Source organism: Choloepus didactylus, chromosome 5 (assembly GCF_015220235.1).
Source record: "Choloepus didactylus isolate mChoDid1 chromosome 5, mChoDid1.pri, whole genome shotgun sequence".
In the NCBI taxonomy this organism is placed as follows: Eukaryota; Metazoa; Chordata; class Mammalia; order Pilosa; family Megalonychidae; genus Choloepus; species Choloepus didactylus.
In genome coordinates, this window is record NC_051311.1 from 139,301,178 (window position 1) to 139,323,804 (window position 22,627).

General features: G+C 41.7%; 1 protein-coding gene across 1 annotated transcript in view; it reads left to right on the forward strand.

The window, feature by feature from the left end:
- The window catches only part of CHN2 (chimerin 2), a 297,938-nt gene that overhangs the window by 184,049 nt on the left and 91,262 nt on the right, over nt 1–22,627 (forward strand). Inside the window, exons 4-6 of the mRNA XM_037836971.1 lie at nt 1,694–1,725; nt 5,562–5,675; nt 7,261–7,546. Coding sequence (XP_037692899.1) covers nt 1,694–1,725; nt 5,562–5,675; nt 7,261–7,546 — 432 coding nt within the window. The remainder of the gene's footprint in view (nt 1–1,693; nt 1,726–5,561; nt 5,676–7,260; nt 7,547–22,627) is intronic.

A 22,627-nucleotide genomic window follows, 5' to 3' on the forward strand; every position in this document is an offset into this window, starting at 1 on the left:
CTTTGGGGCAAGATAAAAGGATAGAGGAAGGGGAGGGGTTGGGAGTTACACCCAGATTTTACAAATTTGTGTTACAGCTTGGGAAAAAGGATGGAAATAAGATTGTCACTTCAAATTTTGCAATATTGACTCTCAAAGAATGGAGAGATATCTTGCCCATTTTAAGTTGTCTACTTCTATTGGCTTTTCTGTTCTTAAATTTCTTCTATGGCATTTTGGTGTCGCATTCACATATCTACAGTGTCATTAAAATATGTAAAGTCTTTGTGAGCCAATAGAATGATATAAATGACAAAATGTTCGATTCATGCTAAAAAGCTTACTGGCATGTAGAGTAATAGCACACATCATTTATGGAGAGGAAATCAGAAAACAAGGTTTTTTCTGTTTTTCTTTTTTTTTTTAAATATCCTTTGTGTTTCTACTAATGATATTATCTAGATCATCTTTCACAAATGACATTGCTCAGGCTTCAGACCTTGAAGATGAAGAGTTGCAGATGCCCCCTCTCGGTTCAATGCTTTTCTGGAGTAGAATGCACAGAAGAGTAAACACATATTCTGAAGTGTCTAGGAGATTCGTTTTATTCCAGTTGGGCCTGTCCTAGGCAAGATTGTGCGTGTGGTCCTCAGAGCCTCACCTCCCCCTTCCTGAACCTCTTCCCTGATCCATAGTGTCCTCCCGCCAACTCCGATTCCCTGCTTCCTTTGGAGGTGGAGGTAGGCTAGGAGACCACCTGTTTCCTAGAAGTCCCACCACTGTGACCACCTGCAAATCCTGCAAGGAAAACTGCCCATTTGACTGTAGACCAAAATTACTGCACAGGAAACAGTTGCCAGGCTCATGCTCTGCTCTAGTTAAATAAACATAAACACTCTGGCTTACTTACAACCATCAACCAAAATCTATACATAATGTGGCCCTACTTTATTTTGAGGGTCCCTGCAGTTATATCAGAACAAAAAACTAAACATGGAATTCCTGCTAATTTCTCACCAACTCAAACACCAAAAGCAGAAGAAAATAAAATTTTTATGGAAGTAGATTATGATATATGTGACCATCACCTCATGTGATAACACCAAGACTGAAGCAGTGATTGAAAAGTCTTTTCTGAAGTATTTGTGATTTCTAGTTGTCATAATCCTGTTCCTCTACATCCTGTACCTCTAGTGTCAAATGAATTTCAGCCCTTTGGCCATCTGTTGAAAACATAAGAATATTAGAATATTGCTGTTATTTGGAAAGAGACCAAATTAAACTTGTTTTATTTTTTAATCCAGGTGCACTATTCATGTTTATTATAAATACAAAATGAAACAAATGGATGTAGATTGGAATAAATGTTTATGTTTTATTCATGCTAGAAATATTTGTTTTGTAATTCAGAATGAAGCCTTATAATAGCTTTATAAATTCCTTAATATTAAGATAATCATCACTTGGTTTCCTTTGAAAATTCCTTTCATTTGGGAGATTGGAGTGGGTGGGGAATGAAAAATGTGGCAATTCTAGATCATTCCTACTCAAGCTAGTAGAACGTATGGGTTAATTCTAGCTTCATGGATCTCTGATTTGGGAATAAAAGCTGTAATAAAATTACAGCAGGACTCTCTGTTTATTTGAATAGTATTTTTATCTAGCGGATTTGAATTCAAATGCATTTTTAATATTTTTCTTCTTTTTAATATAGGTGGAAAACAGACCAAAATATTATGGAAGAGAGTATGTATTAATCTATTCTTTGTTTTAATAATTTAATCAGTAATCATTTCAAGTGTCATTTAAATATTAAATATTTAAAATTCTCTAATATATGGTCTTCATCAAATGTCCATTGTGCATGAGTTTAATAATAATAAATGCAATCAGACTCCTTTGTATTGAATTTTCTTTATAATACTAAGGTGCTTGGTTTCTCCATTAATGTGGGAAAGTGTCTCTCTCATACTGCAGCTCCCTCAACATAAGCAGCTACTGAGTGCTTGGAAAGTATTTGAAATGTAAGGCAGCATTTTCTATAATTGAGATTATGTTAGTATTTTATTTTACTTTCTACCTAAATGCAATATAAACATTTGGGGTGTCAAAGATCGTAAACCATAGCTGAATTACTGACTTCCATGCACCTCAGTAAATGCAGTACTCAGGAAAGCCATCCCATTTCCATGCAGTTCCATAAAACCAAAATGATGATTTCCCTTTACTTGGATGTATTAGCCAAATTGCCTTAATACCATAATTATTATTTCTCCCCATTTTCCTCTCAAGTTGGACTCTAGTTTTGTTTCACTTTCTCAGAAACTTACTGCAAAATAAAAATGCATTACCATAAAAATAATTCATAGTTGAAAGCTCTGGCATGTGGAACAGCTCACAGAGGGCAGGCAGAACAATCCAGAGGGAGAGTGTAAATGCACAAATTGCTCTTCACCTGGAGGCATTAGGAGCCAAAGTCTCTTTCAAGTCCACCTCCTAGACTCTCCTGGTCAATCCCCAAACCTGCTTCCTCTTATTCCCTTACCCATCAGAGTCTCATGTTCTTGATTAATGACCCCCATATTTGTCCCAGCCCAGCAGCTCCCTCTTAATTGCTATGGATACATTTCTGAGTTTTCCTTGCCTAGCCTTGGGAATTCAGCCAGAGCCTCTAATATCCACATTGGCCAACCCTTCTCTCTCATTCCATCCTCACGTCTCCAGTGTCTAATCTTTGTTGTATTGTAACACCCCCCCACCCTGAAATGCCGATTTGCATTTTGCTTACGGATAGCACAATTAATAAAATAGAGAAAATTAAAACCTATTATATACTTCTCAAATGGAACATTTGTCTACATTAATTCCAAAAGGAATTTTATTTATTGTGCATTTTCCTTTTTGCATTAAAGTTTTATTGAATAACCCAGTTCTCATCCTCCAACCCCCAATTCATGTGAAATATATAGTCAGAGGAGACCAGGGAAATTTTTTCTTAACCACACAAAACAGGAACATTTTATATGAGGGAAAATTAGCTTAAAACCTTCAGATTTGGTGTTTCCCTTTTCCTTTTTATTAAATATGAATGGTATTTTTGTTCCATTCAAAAAAGTAATGCATGCTACATTCAGGAAGTACATATACATATTTTTCCCCAGAAGGAATCATAAGAAACTGTTGACAGTGGTTACCTTTAGGGAGAAATCATTTCTTTTTCTCTACTGTTTAAATTTTTCTTATATATTTTGTGTCTTTCAACTTTAAAATTTTGAATTTTCCCACTGTGCATGTGTATTATTTTTCTTTTTAAAAAATTAATAAACCTGGCCACACTAATTTGGGAAAATTGGAAAATATAGGAAAATCGAAGGCAGAAAACACCTCTAGTCCCACTATGAAAAAGAATCATGCTAGCTTTTCCCCTTCATCTATTCCTTCTGGTCTTTTGTCTATGCATGCTTTCTTTTTAAGTTATCACAAGACACATACATCATAGATATTCAGACTTTTTCAAACATGCTTAAAGGGGTTGGCTGATGTTCTATATAGACTGGGTCTACAGGTGCACGAAATTGTCATTTTATTCTTTTGTATAATTAAATTTAAAATTTTGACAGTCTTTCTCTGCTGATGGAGAGCACTTAAACTTGCCATTTCTAGAGATTAAAAACTTAGCCCCTTTCAGGTTAACTGCCACCTCCCCTTTTTCCAGCCCTTCTCCCAGGAGTGACCAGAGGCAGGGACATCAGATCCTTATGCCCTCTTTAGGCTGCGTCTCTCCCGCCCCTGTCACGTTCGCCTCATCCAACTTCCGCTCTGCCATGGTCGCCCCCTACCCCACCTGTGCATCCCAGCCGCAAACCCCTTCATCCTGACTTGGGTGTGGGAAGCATTCCGATGCCCTCTGCGTGCACACATCTCACAGGGCCTGATCTCTGCTGGTCCTCTCCTGCCCCAGCCTCGTGCCACACGGGAGGCTTTTCTACACGGTCCTCAGATCCAGTGGCCACACTCAGAATCACAGCCCCAGATGTCTCTGCTCTGGGATTCCTACAAACCAATCCACCAGTTCTAAGCCCATCCATGCTGGGGGAGGCCCACTTAGACCCACGGTGTCTAGGCCCTGGCAAACCCCTCCAAGCCTCCCGCCCATAACAATTGGAGGACACTGGTCTCCTTTTGAGCAGGAGAGTTGCTCATATTTCATGGTACATTTATCCTCACTCCAGAAAAGCACTGCTCCAAGGCCTCTAGCTTTTGGCTCTTAGTATTTAAAACCAAGATTTGAAAAGCCAGAAAAACCATTTCTCGCAAGTCATTGCCTTCTTAGACTTTTAGGAACTGATGTTGGATCCCCAAACCATAGCTTTTTCTGGCCTCCCTCCCTCCCGTAGGACAAAAGCTTCACTTTTCAAGGTGTACTTTTTAAGTTGTTAGAAAGAAAGGGAATTGGAAATAAATATTGTGATAGGTATATTTTTATAAAATATTATCTTGCTACATTTCTTCTCTAACTTAATCTTTGCATTCCTGGGGGAAAAAAATTGTCTAGCTCACCTCCCTGGCCCCTGCCCAATTCCAATTTTCTATGCAGAAAATATCTTCTCTAATTTATTCCCTGAAGTTCTGCAAGATTTTATCGAAAATCTAGAAAGGCGGTGTTGCTCCCTTCATCCTAGGGCCTGGGCTCCTAGGCACTGGCCTTGCTCCCACCCCAGCTCCTCCACCTTCCTCTCAAACACGGATCGATCAAAAACGCCAATCAATCAGATCTCCGCTGGTGGGTTGATCAGTTGTCTTTGCCTAACGGCAACAGGGAAAGTGGACTGGTTTTCTACCCCAAACCCCCACCTCACGCTCTCCCTCCCTGGAGTCATTCTCTAGGCCTCAGACGCCTATCTCCAGAGCAGATGGGTCATTGGCCAAGTCCCCAGCCCCCAGGAAACACCGTGTTGTCTGCATGCACATGCAGTACTTTTTAAGTTGTAGAAAAAGAAAACAAAGTTTATCTTCAAAAAAGAAAAACAGGTCCGTTTTCCAGACATATTCCTAAGCTATTGCCCCTAAAATTTAAAGAAATGGAAGGAGTTTGATTACAGCTCACTATTCTTTCCAGAGTATGAGCCTCTAAAAATAAAAACACCCTGCACCTTAAGCAAGCAGCTTGATAATGAATGTGTTCGTTTGCAATCAGGATAATACATAGTTCTCTTTGTTTGAGCGAAAGCTAAATTGGTAATTGCTCTTTTGTTATTCACCATGGTTAAAAAAGGAGCCATATCTGGCTTTTAGTTCCAATTTTAATTTTCAGCTTGAGAACCAAGACAATAGCTGAATGCCAGGTGGACTGGGTGTGCTTCCTTTTGTCTTACCTATTTGGATACTTATTCCCCATTTGGGTGCATGCTGAGAGGTGGTTCCATGTCCACGTTCAAGGTGTGCAATCATTGGTCCCTTCTCCATCCTCTTGGGGGGCTATAGATTTTGTGTGGCTCCACCATGCTTTTTGGCCTAGCTCTTTGTCATCTGTACTTTGCATGTGGTCTGTTCAGAGTAACGAAGGTCTTGTCTCACCATAGGTTTCATGGAATCATCTCCAGGGAGCAGGCAGATGAACTTCTCGGAGGTGTAGATGGGGCATACATCCTTAGAGAAAGCCAGCGACAGCCAGGATGCTACACGTTAGCTCTAAGGTGAGCTTGATTTTGTTCATTGTTTTAATTGCTTTACAAGTGACTTGGCAATTTTTATTTTCACTTTGTTCACAAAGCACCAGCAGCAGATCAGAGGCTGCATACATTTCCTCGGTCACAGATGTCAGCTGTATGTGTGGACAATGAGGCTCTGTTTATGAACACAAAGTAAACTGGAGAATTATCTGGAAAGTTAGTGTTCCTATAGCCACTTCTGCCTGGAATGTAGAGCTAATTGGGGGAGAAATACCTCTGGCTTTGTTAGTCCCCAGCTGCCATACTGAAGTTATTCACCTCATGCTATATGTGTAGGCCTGGAAGGACGTGCAGTTTGTTCATGAGGTTCCATCAGGGGTCACTTTGAACTCCGAATGGCTGTCAAGATGCTCCATGCCAGCAAGCCGTCAGAGCAGGGCTCTCCCAAGCTTTTAAAATCCTGCATATGGAAAATCACACCTCCAGAAAGGCATTCATCTACTGCACTTTCCTAACCTTGATCAAATATTGCATTTCATTTGATCCTCACAGCAATCCCATAAGGTTTGGGGAAGGTATCCAACTTCAGAACTGGATTGTCTTCCGAAAGTTCATTTGTGAACTCATCAGAATTGGGAAGAGTTTTCTCCACAGAAAGGATAATATAAATGGAAACACTTCCCAGGCCAGGCTATGAAGGATATCTTCAGTACAACATCTTGATATTGTGACTGTGGAAAGGTATTTTCCAAGTTGCAACTGGGGATGTCCAAACCTCTCTTAAATGATATAAGCATAATACAATATTTCAAAAGTTATCAAGTGTTCTAGGTATGCAAAGGGTTTTCCTGTCTTCCCAGCACCCCGGCATCAGGAGCTGACCATCCTGTGGGGGAGACACACAGTGGCTGCAAGATGCAGCACCAAGGGCTAAGAGGGGAAAGCCAGCACCTAAAGGGAGGGACCTATAGGTTAGGTTGCTGGCACTCTGGCAGTGGTGGCTCAAGCAGGGAGCTTCAGGCAGTTCCCCATGTGTCTCCTGCAGCTGCACCAGGTGCTCTGCAGGTGCTTGTCAAAAATGCAATGATAAGGGGCATCAGGGGCAGTGACATCCCTTTCAGAGGTAATTGCCAGGTGCAGAAGAGAAGCAAAGGGGTGTGGCTAGTTGCCATGAAGGAAATCTATTAGTAAGATGTTTGTAAATCAGGTACTACCCTTCTAGCTATTCTCATTTGATAAATGCAAATAATAATAACCCAGAAGCCTACGTAATTTCTAGAATCACATAACCCATAGGACTGCCTGGGTTCATATCCTACCTTCGCCTCTTTCCAGGGCAAGTACCCCCATCTCTTCAAACCTCAGTTTCCCCAGTACCCCCATCTCTTCAAACCTCAGTTTCCTCAGCCTTAAAACAGCGATAACAATTATACCCATCTCAAAGAGTCTCTATGATAAGTAAATGAAAAAAATTAAAAAAAGCATGTGAAATGCTTGGGCTAGTGCTTGACATACATTATGTGCTCAGCAAATGTCAACTATTGTTCTCATTGTTATTGACTGTTATCAGTTGTAACACTGTTGTAACATCTCATTCTCTCTTGGGTAGGTTTGGAAACCAGACCTTAAATTACAGGCTCTTCTACGATGGGAAACATTTTGTGGGAGAGAAGAGGTTTGAATCCATACACGACCTGGTAACAGATGGCTTGATAACACTGTACATAGAAACGAAAGCTTCTGAATACATTTCAAAAATGACAACAAACCCCATTTACGAACACATTGGTTATGCCACCTTACTCAGAGAAAAAGTATCCAGAAGGCTGAGCAAGTCTAAAAATGAGTCAAGAAAACCAAATGTTGCAAATGAGGAACACACAGCAGTTGAAAAGGTAAGCCGTGGGTAGGATGGAAACTATCTATTTTTAATCCATGCTGAAGAACTGTGATTAACTGTGTATGTGATTTGCCAGAATGTTGGAGGGGAACTGCCCCATCTAAAGAAGTCTAGGATTTTAGTGCTAAAAGGAGCCTTAGAAATCTCATTTTGCAGGTGAGGAAACTGAGGCCTGGAAATGTTTGGTGATTTGCCCAAACTCAGACAGTAAGAGCCAGGACTTCCTCAAAAAACTGTCATGATCTTTAAGGTTTTATTAGGAGTTTCGGGTAGGGAACCTCCATTAGTGTTTTATGATGAATATAGTCACTTGTTAATTGCTGTTTGAGGTATTACTGTCTCCATCTGTAGTTCCACCCAACAGGCCAAACAGATGGTATCTGTATTTGCTTCTTTTTGGACTGGGTGAGCCTCTGCAATGCTATAGCATGTCTTTTGAAGGTGTTCTTACCTAGATAACAGATTTTGCTCATAAGTAAAAAAAAATGAGTGGGAATAAGGGCTATCTCCAGGAGGGTTTGGAAGACAGTCTGCCCTTAGCCGCCAGATAAAGGGTTAGGATGCCTCACACAGGAATAGAAAGTTCCTAAGTGGGTGAGTCTGTGAAATGGATGGGTCATTGTAGGATGGAGTGAGGAATATCTGATTTTCCTCTCCGGTAAGTTGCTGTTTTTTTTGAAAGATGCCACCACAATTTGCTAGCAGATTTTTTTGGATGTGCCCCCTAAAGAACCATCTGCTTTACCTGGTCCTATCTATTTTCCTGAAACAAAGTGACAGCCAGCCACACCATTCAGCCTCCCCTGAGCCCGTGCTGAGCCCAGCTTCTAAAGCAGAAAGTACTGGGACAGATATAAATAAGCAGGGCAGAACACAAGCCCTGCTTGCTCTGGTGGTTGCTAATCTTTAATTAAACTGTAAACCTCACCACCACGCTGTTGTTCACTATTAGTGGAAAAGCAAAAGAACCTCCAGTTGACTGGCTTATTCGGCATTGGTGATGGGAATACATGGGAAAGCTCTGAATTGGGGGATGGTGGAGGGTAGCTATGTGGTCCTTGCTGGCAAGAGAGGGAGATGATCTTAATTGATTTGCTAATTGAGCTTTAGAGCCTAGGAGAACCTTCCCCGGAATCACATCAGTTGAGCAGCTGGCCCATGAATAATTTACCATTTTCTTTTTATAATGCCGGTGTCTCCAAAGCACCTGTTTATTCTTTTTCAAATAATTGATTTGGGAAATTATGAGATTTCTGACTGTTTACATTTTAACAAAACAGGGAGGGGGCTTGACGAGTTTGTTCAGGTCCAGATGAAAGCCCTCCCTTAGTCTGTTTGCAAAATCTGTTGAAAAGTAACTTAGGATAGAAAATCTGGAAGCTGACCTTCCCAGCCATGACAAACCGTAAGATGAATTATAAAATAAATCTCTGAAACAGTATTTTTATTTCCAAATCAGAGAGCACTGCCACCAAAAAGGCAATCTATTACAAACTACAGGCTATACAATAGAACATTTCAAGAAAAAGTGGTGAGTGGAAAGAGTGTCTCTTCTGTGTTTGGAATAAAAGTTTAGATCCTGGGTGTTGGAATTGATATTTCTAGACCCGTGTCCTCCCCCAGAGGGAAGTTTAGACAATAGAAGCAGATATTTCTGAATGATATTCTCATAAGGAAACTTGTACAACAGAATACGTTCTTTCCTGTAGATGATTTTGTATTTATTTATTAAAATTAAAGTTTGGAGGGAATTAATAATCAGATTAATAATCACCTTGAATGAGTCATTCAGTACAGTTTTGTCTTTTTGGAAAATGATGAATGGATAAAATATTGAAGGAAGAAGTGCAAACTCAGTGAAGGGCTTTGACGGACAGGTGTCATGAGGTAGATTTCCTTGGACACTAATGATGTGATGTTTGGCTTTCCTGGGGGACATGCTGAATTCGGGGTCTGTTTACTTGCTGGGGGTTTGTTAAGTAACTTGGTATGAGTCCATCCATTTCTTCCTGGCCTGTATTGACAAGTGGAATTATTGCAAGTCTCAGTCTTGCCAGACATTCTATTTCGCCTAAGGTTAGGTCAGTGGACTGTTGCCATGGTGGCAGTGACTAGAAAAGAGGTCATGGAGGCTTGAATGGACCAGCTCGGAATGGCCTGGGGCACCTGTCTGCTTTAGTGATGGTACGTCTTGGAGGTTTTAATGAGTGAGATGGGGAGGTGTCCTAATATTTCTCAAATCCACACAGATCAGCATTTCATTTTCCAGAGTACTTAAATTTTGTTCGTCCATTTGTTTTACTGATCATTTCCAGATGCATCTAGAGAGACTACGCTGCCTTTGAATCAAAACATATTGGCAGTTTGTTAATTGGCAAAAAGATATTACCTACCCCATCAGATTTGAGTGGCTTCCATATTTATCTCCTGTCGAGGTTGTTAGGAGTGAACTTGATTTTAATAATTGTAGATGAGATGGAGAGATGAGGAGAGTATTTTTTAAAAAGTGGTGGTAGCTTAGCCAATAACTATCTGTTTCCTTTCTGATTCTTCATTTAATTGGTTTAAAACAGTATGATATATCAGGGCCACCACTGAGTACATTTAATTAAATTGGTCATGCCCAGTGTATTTTTTTATGAAATTTATTTCAGAATGTATTCCATAGATTATATACTGACTTTCAAAAATGTCACTGTAAGTAAAACAAGAATCACAACAGTATTTAACATTGGTACAGACAGTTATAGATCAGAAGGGGACTTCACAGATGTGAAATAATTTCCAATCTATCATCACAACAGCTTTGCCAGGTACAGATAGGACAGGACATCATCTCCACTTTATTGAAAAGGTCACAAGGTTAGAGTTAGGAATCAAGCCCAGACTTCCTAACTCCAGGCTCAGAGCTTTTTAAGTCTACTTGAGTGGCCAGGGCTGCTTCTGCCCTTTGCAAATAGCCTTCCTTATTGCTTTTAAGTTAACTTCATTGGTTTTGGCTGTCTAAGCCAATGGATGCTAAAAATCACTCAATGTTTGCATGATCTGTTTTTGAAACCACACTTCTTCTAGCTGTAATAACTAATCTTCCTTATAAAGTATACCCTACTTAAATATTTGCACCAACAGTGTTTTCAACAATGCATTTTTATTAAATGAATCTGGTTTACCATATTAAATTGCATTCATGGTTTACTGGGAAAAAGTCATCTGTACTCTTGATGTAATAAAAGCACATTTAAGAATATATTATATCTTACTGGTTTATTCATTTCACTATTTTTTTTGTAATAGCAAAAGTTAGAAAACAACCTAAATGCCCTGACTGCTTAAATGAATTTTCCCTGCAAAGAAGTATCATGCAAACTCAGAAAAGAAATGGAATATATTATAAAGGGCTGATATGGAAAAATCGCCCAGCATCATTAAATGAAAAACATAACTTGTAATATGTGTATAGTATGGTATCATTTGTGTAAAATAGAATAGAAAAAGTATTTTTTATGTATTTTTGCTTGCAAAATCATAAAATATCCTTGAAAGGTACAAGAACTAGTGTCATTGGTTGCCTGTGGGGAGGAGAACTGAGCATCAGCAGGTTAACTGTGAGGAGACTTTTCCCTGCTACTGTTTTATACTCTTTGAATTTTGAACTAAGCGATGAGCCTTATCTATTCAAAATATTAGATAAGAAGAAAATACAGTGTGCCTTAAATTCCCATATTTTAAAAAGCAACCCTGAGTGAACCATTTTCGGTACGCAGTATATCTCCTACACACTCAGCAGTTCCAGACACTTATGGATATGACAAGCTACCTCGCCCTGTCTGAGTAAAGGGGTGTTTCCTGACACTCTAGCGATTTGGACAGATCTTTCGCCAGCATTTCACCTATTTACTGTGTCTAAGTGAAATATAGAACTCCCCAGAGTTCCTGGACTTCTGGTGTCATTCCTTCTGTACACTGGCAGCATGTTTACTAGTGCCCCTGCCCACCCCTGCAGAACCCCTCACTCCCCTCACCACCACCACCCCGGCCCCCGGATCTCTGGCGCCCCCTGGGGACGGAGGAAGCGCACACTTTCCTTGGATCACCTGGCCTGGACCCTGGCTGCTTTGCCCCATCCCTTCTCACTGACCCACTTCCCCAGGCTAATGTCATCCTTTTCCTTTTACTTCCCCCGTGGTACACATTAACAAAAATTCAGCATCCTTTTACAAACATTGTGGGCTACAGCAGGTAATTGCAGCACAGAGCAGAAATCACCTACTGAGTGTATGTCCTGGGAAACCACCTATAAACTCCTCTGCTGCTCCCCTCGGACCATCTTCTTATTCTGAGCCACGAAGCCCCCTTTGGTTTCTACTTTCCTTATTGACCCAGTTGGGCTGTGGGGGGTCTGAGGAGGGAGAGACTGGGGGAGATTTCTCTTCTCTGCATTAAAAGGCTCTGGGCTTCAATAGGATGTCCTCCTACACATATGGGCTGCTGCAGAAAGGAGTGCTCTCCCCTCCCTTTTTCTCTTTCCTTTTTGGAATGGTAATTTTCTTCCTTTCCAGCTACCTATCTTTACATTGAGGGTGATCCTTTCATTGTTTACTTCACTGTTCCCACCATATGAACAGACTGGCCTCTGTCCAGATAGCTCTGCCCTAGCAATGGCACTCCGTTTTCCTGCATTGTCCTTGAACAGGAGGGCATGGCAATGCCAAGGCGTGACTGCCCAGCCCTTGAGTAGCCACCAGCAGAAGTTCATTAGTGGACTGAGTCCATCGTGATGGCTCTTTCCTCAGCAACCCCCTGAGTGATGCCCCCCTTTGTGACTTTTTTTTTTATCAGAATTTTTTTTTTCTTTTATTAATCCTAGAAAAGTTCTGATGTGCTTTGTCTTCAAGACAAAGTTTAAACTCCCCAGCATGGCTTTTGCTGCCTGTGGGCTTGGGTTTCCCAGAAAGCAGAGCCTGAGATCAGGGCTCAGTGCAGGCAGTTTCCTTTGGGGAAGGCATTCCAGGGAGCAGGAGGGAGGGGTCCGGGAGAGCGAGGCTGGGGAAGAGAGAAGCCAGGGTAAGCATGCATTATCGAGTTCTTCACCTGAGGAGGATCTGTGTAGAATCGTTCCTGAGAGGCACTGAAGGGGGTGGTATTTATCTGTCATCTCCTGCCCCCATTGGCCAGGGTTGCCCATGAGCTAAGTCCCTCGCATCTCCAGACCATGCATGCCGAGAGCCTCCCAGGCCTCTGTGTTCAGGGGAGGCCCAGGCAGACAGGAGATGCACTGAGGACGGGTATATGCAGGCCGTCCTGGGGGGTTTTGAGGGCCAGTGATGACTGGAGAAAAACGTGGATCAAGAGGCTGGGACAGAGACTCGAGAGGGGACAGAAACAAGCCCAGCACAAGCTGGCCCCACACTTACCCAGCATCTCTCCTGCCTGGAGTGGGTCCACAGCCAGCCACACCACACAAAGACCATTTTTCAAACAGTCTATGTGTTTTCACATCCCTTCACTGCTCCTCGTGCTTCAGACACTGGCTGAAATGCCTTCTCTCCTGTGATCGGTAGATTCCTGAGCACCCTGTAAAGTCCAGCCCAGCTGCTTCTCTGTACTAATACCTGCCGGGTCTCGTCCTCCCTCACCCACTTGAGTGGAATTGCTCCCATCTCACAGCTATCACAGCATTTTGCACATAACCTCTTCTTAGTTTAGCAGGCTGTGTCCTAGGTAAGTGTTTAGATTGGTGGTTCTCAAAGCCTGATCCTCAGGGAGCAGCACAGCAGCACCATCTGGGAGCTTGTTAGACATGCAAGACCTACTGAGTCAGAAACTGAGGGTGCCACCTGGCAATCTGTGTTTTAACAAGTCCTCCAGGTGATTGTGATGCACACCAAAGTTCGGGAGCCTGTGGTGTAGGTGCCTTTCTGCTCCCCAGGCACTGATCTATTTGAAGCTGAGGTCACACCTCAGTTTACTTGCTCACCCTAAAGCCAAGCACATCAAGAATTTGGTAAAGTGAACACTTGTTGAATAAACGAATGAATAACTTTAAAAATGTAATGAATTGCCTCATAGTCACTGTAAAGAACAGCATTTCTCATACCCACCAGGACAGTGTATTAGTGTCTCCTGCCCATTCTCTGTGTGGGCTCCTTCCTCTACTGTGCTAAAATCTACCTGTGAATTCATCATAGTGTCAGAAGAAGCTAGAGCCTGGAGAAGGGAACCTCGGAGATCATCTCGTGCAACCCCTTTGTTTCATGGAACAGGATATTGAGGCACCTACCTATTAGTATAAAGAGTATTTCAAAGTTGTCTAGAATGTCATGGAGGCTATATATAGAACAAGATGCCTTAAAGTAACCTGGTACTTAGAAGATCTCCTTAAGTTAAGATCTTTGAGGCACCTGAGTTTTGCCTACATGACTCCAGTGTGAATAACTGAAAAGTAAAATATGAATTCAGAGAGCTTAGAATAGAAGGTGTCCTGGCAGTCAGGGCCCCAGCATTAAACTGAGATTTTGAAGAAAACTTAATTCAACCAGGGATCTTTCCCAGGGGCTGGCAATGGCAGGAAGCAGTTCCCACTCCAGCGCTAAAGGGCCCAGGGAAAGGCTCTAGGGTTGCTGGAGCCAGATGAGAGCTGGAGTGAGGGGCCCTCACAGGAGAGGGTCTCCCAAAGCAGGGGGGCTCTCACAGGAGGGGGAGAGGAGGGAGTTCTCACACAGGAGGGGCGTCTTCCAAAGCAGGGGGGTTGAAAAGGAGGGGCGTTTCCCCTAGGAGAAGGGCTTGCACAGGAAGGGGTTTCCTATGGGGAGAGGGAGACTCCCACAGTGGAGCAGGGTTTAGCAATGGAACTGCTGCACAACCCACTGGACTTCTCTCCCCCCCCACTCCCCCCCCCCCCGCCATTGATCTCCCCCGCCTCTCTTCCCATTGGCCAAACCCATCTGGAAGCCAGAGAGCAAAGGAGCTTGCAGTCCACAGGGGTCACTCCAGGCACAAAGCAGGAGAGAGAATGAAGTTGGGAGTGAGGGTACTTGGCAAACAGAGAATAACCAAGGCAAGGTGAGAATGAGGCACAGCCCTGGGGCACTGCAGTTCCACTGCCCTGTCTTAGCATTTTTCTAATTGCCTGTGCAGAGTTAATCAGGTTCAGAAGCAATCATGGGAATTGCTGCAAGATGAGAGAGCCCTTTTCCGGGATGGGCCCCACAGCGGTGCCGTTAAGGAGGGAACCTTGGCCCTGGAGGAGAGGGAGGTTTTGTGACTTCAAGGACGGTTGATTGAAACCCATTGTGGGTGTTGCTCATTGCCCTTCACTAAGCAGAGATGCTGTATTCATGAGCCAAAGAAAGAGCCTGAATTGTTAATGTAGAAAGCAGAGAGGAACTGAAGACGGTACACTCATATTACAAGGTCTGGAAAATCTGTAGATTTTCACTGCAGGAGGTCTCTTGGAAATAATGTGTAACTGACATACCAGCCTTTCCTCAGGAGTCAAGGATAAATGAAGATGAGCGTAACTTAGCTAGTAAAAGTGGCAGGTACAGTAATGACTCTGATCGTCCATCTTCCTGCTCCGGCACACACAGTCATAAAGCGCAACAGTATATAACACTGTAAGAATGGATTCGAACGTAGGTTACATTTGTTCATGAAACTGGGTTTTCCCAAGTGTTATTTTAAGACAGAATCCCTTAATGGTGTGGGATTTGTCATGCAATTTAAAAAATAGCTGATTTGATTAGATCAGTGGTTCTCAAATTGGCTGCACGTTAGACTCACCCTGGGAGCTTTTAAAAAGTACTGATGTTAGATCCATCCTGACATATTGAATCAAAATCTCCATTGGTGAGGTCCAGACGTCTGTATGTTTGAAGGTTCCCAGGTGAATTTTAAACCATAGCCAAGGGTTGAAAACCCGGGTTAGAGTGGAGGTCAGACAGCAAAATAAAGATTATCACAGCATTTTCTTTTAAGGACACCCATTTCACCTCCCGTTTATGCCTCTTACATGTCTGAGACCCTGGCATGTCCTTTTTTATACTCTGACATTTTTGTCTACCCGTACCTATACAATAAAGTCACCCAGATGGTAAATTCTGGTGATTGTGGTTACTTGAATTGGTTCAGAGATTTGCTTTGAACCTTTCTTCCTGGCTCCTTTTCCCACATTACTGGCTGACATTTAAATGATTGGAAACAATTAATTGTAATGGGTTTAAGAAAATTTAATGAAGGGAGAAGGAAAAGTCATTGCCTCTTCCTCAGAACCGTTTGGTAGCTTTTTTTTTTCTTGACCAAATATACGTATACATTTATTGAAGTAAAATTTACATAACATAAAATTCACCATTTCAACCATTTTTAAAATTCTTATTGCAGTACCATATACAATGTAAAATTTCTCATCTTAACCACTTTTAAGCATACAATTCAGTGGCAATAATTATAATGTTGTGCTGCTATCATCACCATCCACCACCACCACATTTCCATCACCCCAAACAGAAACACTGCACCCTCTGAGCATTGACTTCCCCATTCCTCCTCTGCCCCCTCCCAACTCTAATCTACTTTCTGTCTCTGTGGATTTGCATATTCTAGATATTTCATATAAGGGAGATCATATAATATCTGTCCTTTTGTGTCTGGCTTATTTCACTTACATGATGTCTTCAAGGTTCAACCATGTTGTAGCATGTACCAGCACTTCTTCTTTTCACATTTTGTTTAATCCATTCATCTGTTGATGGGCACTTGGGTTTCCTCCACCTTTGGGCTATACTGAATAATGCTCCTATGAACATTGGTGTACAAATATCTGCTCTAATCCCTGCTTTTAGTTCTTTGGGGTTTATACCTAGAAGTGGGATTGCTGGGTCATATGGTCAATGCTATGTGTAACTTTTTAAGGACCCCCCAAACTGTTTTTAACAGCAGTTGGTGGTTTCTTAGTGACAAAGTTTATAGGACTATGATACTCAGCTTAGGCTGCACACTGGAATCTACTGGGGAGTTTTCAAAAATACGATTCCTGAGCTTCACACCCAGAGATTCAGATGTAATTGTTTGGGAAAGACCTGACATCTGGATTTTAGAAGCTCCCAGGTGCTGTACAGCCAAAGTTGAGAACCCCTAGTATAGAAGATATTTATCTATAAAAATGAGATCAGATTATTGTCTCCTATCAGAAACCAGCTTTTTATCAACTTCTCACTATCATTGGTTTCAAATTTAGGAATTTACAAAAACAAAAAGGAAAGAAACCATAATAAATTCAGCGTATGTTGGTTTAAGATGTACCAAACCCTCCTTATTTGTCCCATCTAAAATCTCTAGGAATCAGCTAGAGATATAGCCCCTGCTGAAGTATTTTCTGTGCAAACAGTGCCATCTAATGGCTAAAATGAGAGTTACATACTGGCAACAATCTCAAAGGGCCAAACCTAACAGATGTGAAGTAATGAGCAAGAATAAATGTTCAGCAATGAACCCATTGAATCGTCCCCATTTCCTCAGGTTTTATAGCACAAATCAGGCTCTGCAGTGGTTGGGGTGTCAGTTTTGTAGTTTGTGCTGATTGTCTACGTAAGCTCTATGAGCCTGGGGCAGTTAAATATAAAAATAGTCCCAGTGAACTTGTTCACTCTAGTCCAGAGATCCTCAAACTTTTTGGTCTCAGGACCCCTTTATACTATACTCTTTAAAATTACTGGGGACTCCTAAGAGTTTTTGTTTATGTGGGCTATGAATATTGGCATTTACTCTATGAGAAAATAAAACTGAGAAAAAGTTTGAATATTAATTCCTCTAAAATTAATACTATAATTCCTCTAAAATAGTATAATTCCTTTAAAAATAATAGTAATAAATAATGTGATGGTATAAATAACATTTTTATGAAAAAGCCTTTTTTCCAAATTAAAAAAAAATAGAATATTCACGCTGTTTTACATTTTTGTAAATCCCTGTATTATCTGGTTTAATAGAGGACAGCTGGATTCTCACATCTGCTTCTGTGTTCAACTTGTGATGTTATATTCTTCGGTTGAAGTATATGAAGAAAATCCAGCCTCACACAGATATGTAATTTGGGGGGAAAAGGAATATTTTTTAATAGTCTTTTCAGGTAAATGTGAACATTATTTTTTGATACTAGACCAAAATTTAACAACTGATAGTTTCTTACAGGTTAGTTGCAATGTCAACCAGTGAAAAGGTTGTTTCATAAAAACAGTTTTTACATTATGGGCTCCCCGAAAGGGTCTTGAGTCCTTGCAAAGATCCACAGAACCCACTTTGAGAACCGCTCCTCTTTCGAGAGGTTTATACTTGTACATCTTTGGGGAGGTGCTTGAGAAGAATTACTGTGCCACTTTTGTCTCCATGGACTACAAGAGGTAAAGGATTCTGCCACCCAAAGCTGTAATCCACCTGCAGAGCCCTTGCAGGGGTGAAAAGTAAACATTTCTGGATCCGACTCACAGAGTGTTTGCCTGATTATGATGGCAGATTCTTCCCAATGGCTGTTGACTGCAGGTGGGCAGCAGAACTCATCCTGGGCCTGTGTAATTTGAATACAATTTCCCAGTTGATTTGGATGCATACTCCAGGAAAAGAATCATGGACGTGGTCTTACTCTCTTGGTGTCCAATTGAGAAACTGAGGCCCAAAGCCCAAGGTGACAAAGTGACATCAAACACTGGTGGGACAAGACCCAATTTTAGGGGCTCCCACTGCTTTCTCTGTTTGGCCCAGTACAGGGTGCCACCCTCTTTCTTCTCTTAATATTCCTCCTTCCACCATTCTTTGTGTCTACTGAACCAGGACATATCGGTCCTCCCACTCCCATCTACATAGTGAATAGCTGTCATTTTTGCCACCTAAAATCCATTCACCATCTGGAAATTGCATCCCAACCCACCCCACTCCCACTCTCAGTTTATTTGCTTCTGGTGGAGTCAGATCCACCCCCCTGATTCCATAGGTAGATTTGTGATTTGAGGCTGACATTTGGGGTGGGGGGTGGGGTTTCATTTCCCTGGCTGCTGCGATTGGATCAGTGTGGACATGTGATCAAGTCAGAGCCAATGAGACACAATAGACTTTCATGTGAATTCTGGGAAGGAGAATTTTTGCCCTTTTTCAGCTTGCTGAATTCAGCAGGAAGTAGGGCCTGGGTTTTGCTGCAGCCTTCCCGACACCACCTACAGTCTGAGAACAGAACCCTGAGAAAGTAAGGCCTGGAAATGGAGAGGGATAAACTGAATCCTGCAGACATGGCCTGGGCCTCTAACAGAACTGTGCCTGGAGCCCTCCTCTCCTGGACATTTCAGATATATGTTAGTCAGTAAATTCCTGTTTTGTTTTTAGGGTTGGTACTGTTTGTGCTGATTTTAGGTTGGCTATTCTGTCTTTATAACCAGCAGAACTACAACTCATATCACTCCCTCCAGCTCCCCACCACCCTCTTTTATCCTACATTCATATGTGTTATCATCACTGAGAAAGGTCCCATATTCAAAGTCAGGTTCATTTTAATTTCAATCAAATAATCCATATGATCCTTCTGTAAAATAGTCATGTTAAATCAGGAAAGGGACATCTAAAACTTACTGAAATAGGTAGGAATGTAGTATCAGGATTTTACCTGATAGCCCTAGGAAACAACTCAAAACCAGTTCTGGAATATGTTCCTCCACCCCTTGCCCCCTGGCTCTGAAGAAGGGTATTTGTAGAGCTTGTAATAATTATATGAACTTAAATAAGATGAAGGCAACATTATAAAGATTCTTAGTGAACTCTAATAAGCTACATTCCATCTACTCGTGTTACTTCAAGGGTATCTTTTTTTAACAAAATTGGAAGAAACATGGCCTGGCTGCACCACTGGATCTGGGCAAAGAGAGCACCTGTTGAATTCTTCCAGGTGATCAATATAAAACAGATGATGTAAGTTAGAAACTTACAGACCCCGAATAAAGGTCAAAATCCCATGTATAGTCTTTATGAATTAAAAGCATAATCTGTAATGATTTGTGGGGGTTTTCCGGATGAACTGTGGTAAAGAGGAGCGATTTTGTTTCCCAAGTAATTTTCCTTGACATTAATGGAAAGTAGACTGTGAGGGCTACATTTTAGTTTCTTTTCATTGCCCCTGGAGCAGGTTGCAGAACTTGCATTATTCTGTCCTCCATAGTGAAATGTCTGACTGGATTTTATGATGATAGTTTATACATGTTCCTGCTGCTTTTGTCTTTCCCTTTACATAATCACTTTGAAGTTTCCAGAAAGTTAATATTTCACATTGTCCCTAGTGCCCCTTAATGAAGCTAATGAAGTCCAACCATCAGAAGAATAAGTTAATAGTTCACAAATGCAACTTTATTGTTTTCATGTGCTTTGGTGGTTTAAAGAAATTAAGAAGTCAAAACATTGTCACTCGCAGCAGATTCTTCTTTAATACTCAAATTGAGAATCAGAAGTCAGATACAGAATGACATGTCTGTGTAGATATATATTAAAGAAATGATCTTACCACAGTATATATAGATTCCATGTAAAACAATTCATGATATACAGGACTTCTATTATTTTCATGTCCTAAATGATTTTAGGAAACTGATATTTTAAAAAATAATAACCTTTATATTTATCCAGCATGTCATAGTTTTCAATCCATTATAATCCAACGTTTTTTCCTTCAGCCTCCTATAGTCTTATAAATTTAGGGCTCTTCCTCTTTACAGCAAGAAAACCAAGTCTTGGGGATGCCAAGTGACTTTCCCAGGATCATATACCTGGTAAGTTGCAGGACATGTAACTAACTCCTAGGAACAAGGATGTATGTGGCTTCTCTGACTTCAGCTGTTTTCCGCTATATCATACTGACCAAGTAAACAGGTTTCCTTTGTGTCTAATTTTAAAGCTTTTAAACAAGCATTATAATGGGAATTACTTCCCTCTGCAAATATCAGTCCCCAGTCTCTCTATGGTGTGATTTTAATCATCTTCTGCTCTTGACTAATTTGTTCTTATGAAGAAATACGTATGGCTAAGGGAATTCCATAAGAAGAAAAGTTTCATTACGGACAAACATGCCTGTGATTTCTAAAAGAAAATCCCTCTGTGCGTCTTTAGCCTTGAGCTATATGAATTTTAAAAGGATTCGACAATATTTTAAACCTCCGTATGCCTTTACAAAATCTCAAAGTAACAAGTATGAAATGCACATCTTCAGCAACAAGGATGCATCTCACTTCTTCCAATCACAATGAAATCAATTGGGATGAGAGGAATTTGAAACCTTAGTTGTCTTCATGAATGATAGGAAGTAATGTATGACCCAGTTCTCTATCATTTTCACTTTGAAGCACCCGCTGAACTCTGGGATTGTAAAATGATGTACAGAGGGTTTTAATACATTGAATTTCCTGCCCCATCCCCAGTAAATTAAATGTAAAATTCACCTGGTCACGAGGAAGGAAGAAACACTCACATTCATTGAGTGTCTACCATGTGTCTGGCACTGTAGGAGGTTCTTTCAGTTGTTATCTCATTAGCCCTCACAACGGCCCCAGGAGGGAGGAATTGGGGTGGCTAAAATAATTTATTCACTACCACCCTGCTGGTAAGGGAGCTGGAACCCAAAGCCCTGGCATCTGGATACAAACCTCTTCTGGAGCTCCCAGCTACCTGAGAGCAAAGTCTTTGGGGTGGCATACAACGTTTTTTATGACCTGCCCTCCAGTTGCCATCATCCTGCGCAACTATGCACATTTCATTGTACTTACCTGCTTCCTCTTTCCAGATGTATCTAAGTGGCCAGCAAATCTGAAAAAAGTTTTCTGAGCACAGCAGCTGGTTTCATGCCTCTCAGCCTTTACACAGGATCGTCCTACTTTTTGCAATGTCCTCCCCTCCTCTCACCCAGCTCCCTGCCCTGCCATAGGGAGTGCCTACATATGTTTGTCACCCAAGTTCAGGCATTTCCTTCCCTGTAAAGTCTTGCTTAACCATACCCAAGAAAAGTTGACCATGCGTTCCTTTCGCTTCAACTTAACTCATTGATCTACCACACTGTACCAAAGGGTTCCATCATTTATTCATTCATTCTCCGACATTAATAGTTAATAATAATAAGTAAATATTCACTGAGCACCTAAGCTGTGCCAAACTGTCTCTCAGTGCTGGGCAATCATACTCAGAGCAGCTACCTTGGGATGAGCTGGTGACCCAGTAGAGGAAGTCAGCCCCTGGGTCTTCAGTAGAAGAATTAAGAAGTAAGGGTACTCGCTCTGCCTGGGCCTGCTAGGGAATAGAATATACACGTGGAGCTGAGAGTGGCTGCCCCGCCAGCATGTGGGCAGGGCCCATTTGAGAACAAAGCCGCAGAAGAGCAGAACCAAGAGATGGCGAGAGTGCAGGGCTGAGAGTGGTTGCTGAGAGCACCATTTGAGCAGCCCCAGCTCTGGGTTTATTTACCTTACATTTCACTCCCCCCTCCCCCTACCCCCCTACCCGCCCATACTGCTAATTTGAGTAGAGTTTCTGTTTCCTGCAACCAGAAGAGCTCTACCAGAGTCCTGAAGGAAAGCAGGCACACACTGGGTAGAGAAGGAAGGGAGAATGGAGTACTGGGGGCAGTGGCCTGGGTGACAGACTTGGTAGAAGTGGAGGCCCTTGACTGACAAGAGGATCAAGGAGAGGAAGATGAGGCTGGTGAGATTGGTGAACTAGTCTCAGAAGAGCCGCATAAAGCCGGCTGCGCAGTCTGGACTGTATGCCTGAAAGCCTTGATGAACTTCCCAAGATCTACGTTTCAGAAACAGGAATTGATGACTGCTTGGAGGATGGATCGGAGAGGACAGAGACTGGGGCAGGCCAGGAGCCAGATGCAGTAAAACTGGGGCATCTACATTTTTTATGTTAAAATCCAGTTGCTGCAGCAGATTTTTAAAAGCCTGCCTTTTTCATCTTTAAATGATGGCACTGTTACCAAAGGTAATTAACACCAAATTTCAGAAGGACTAAGTTAGGTAAATTGTCTCTTAAAAGTTTTTCTTGATTTGGGAGA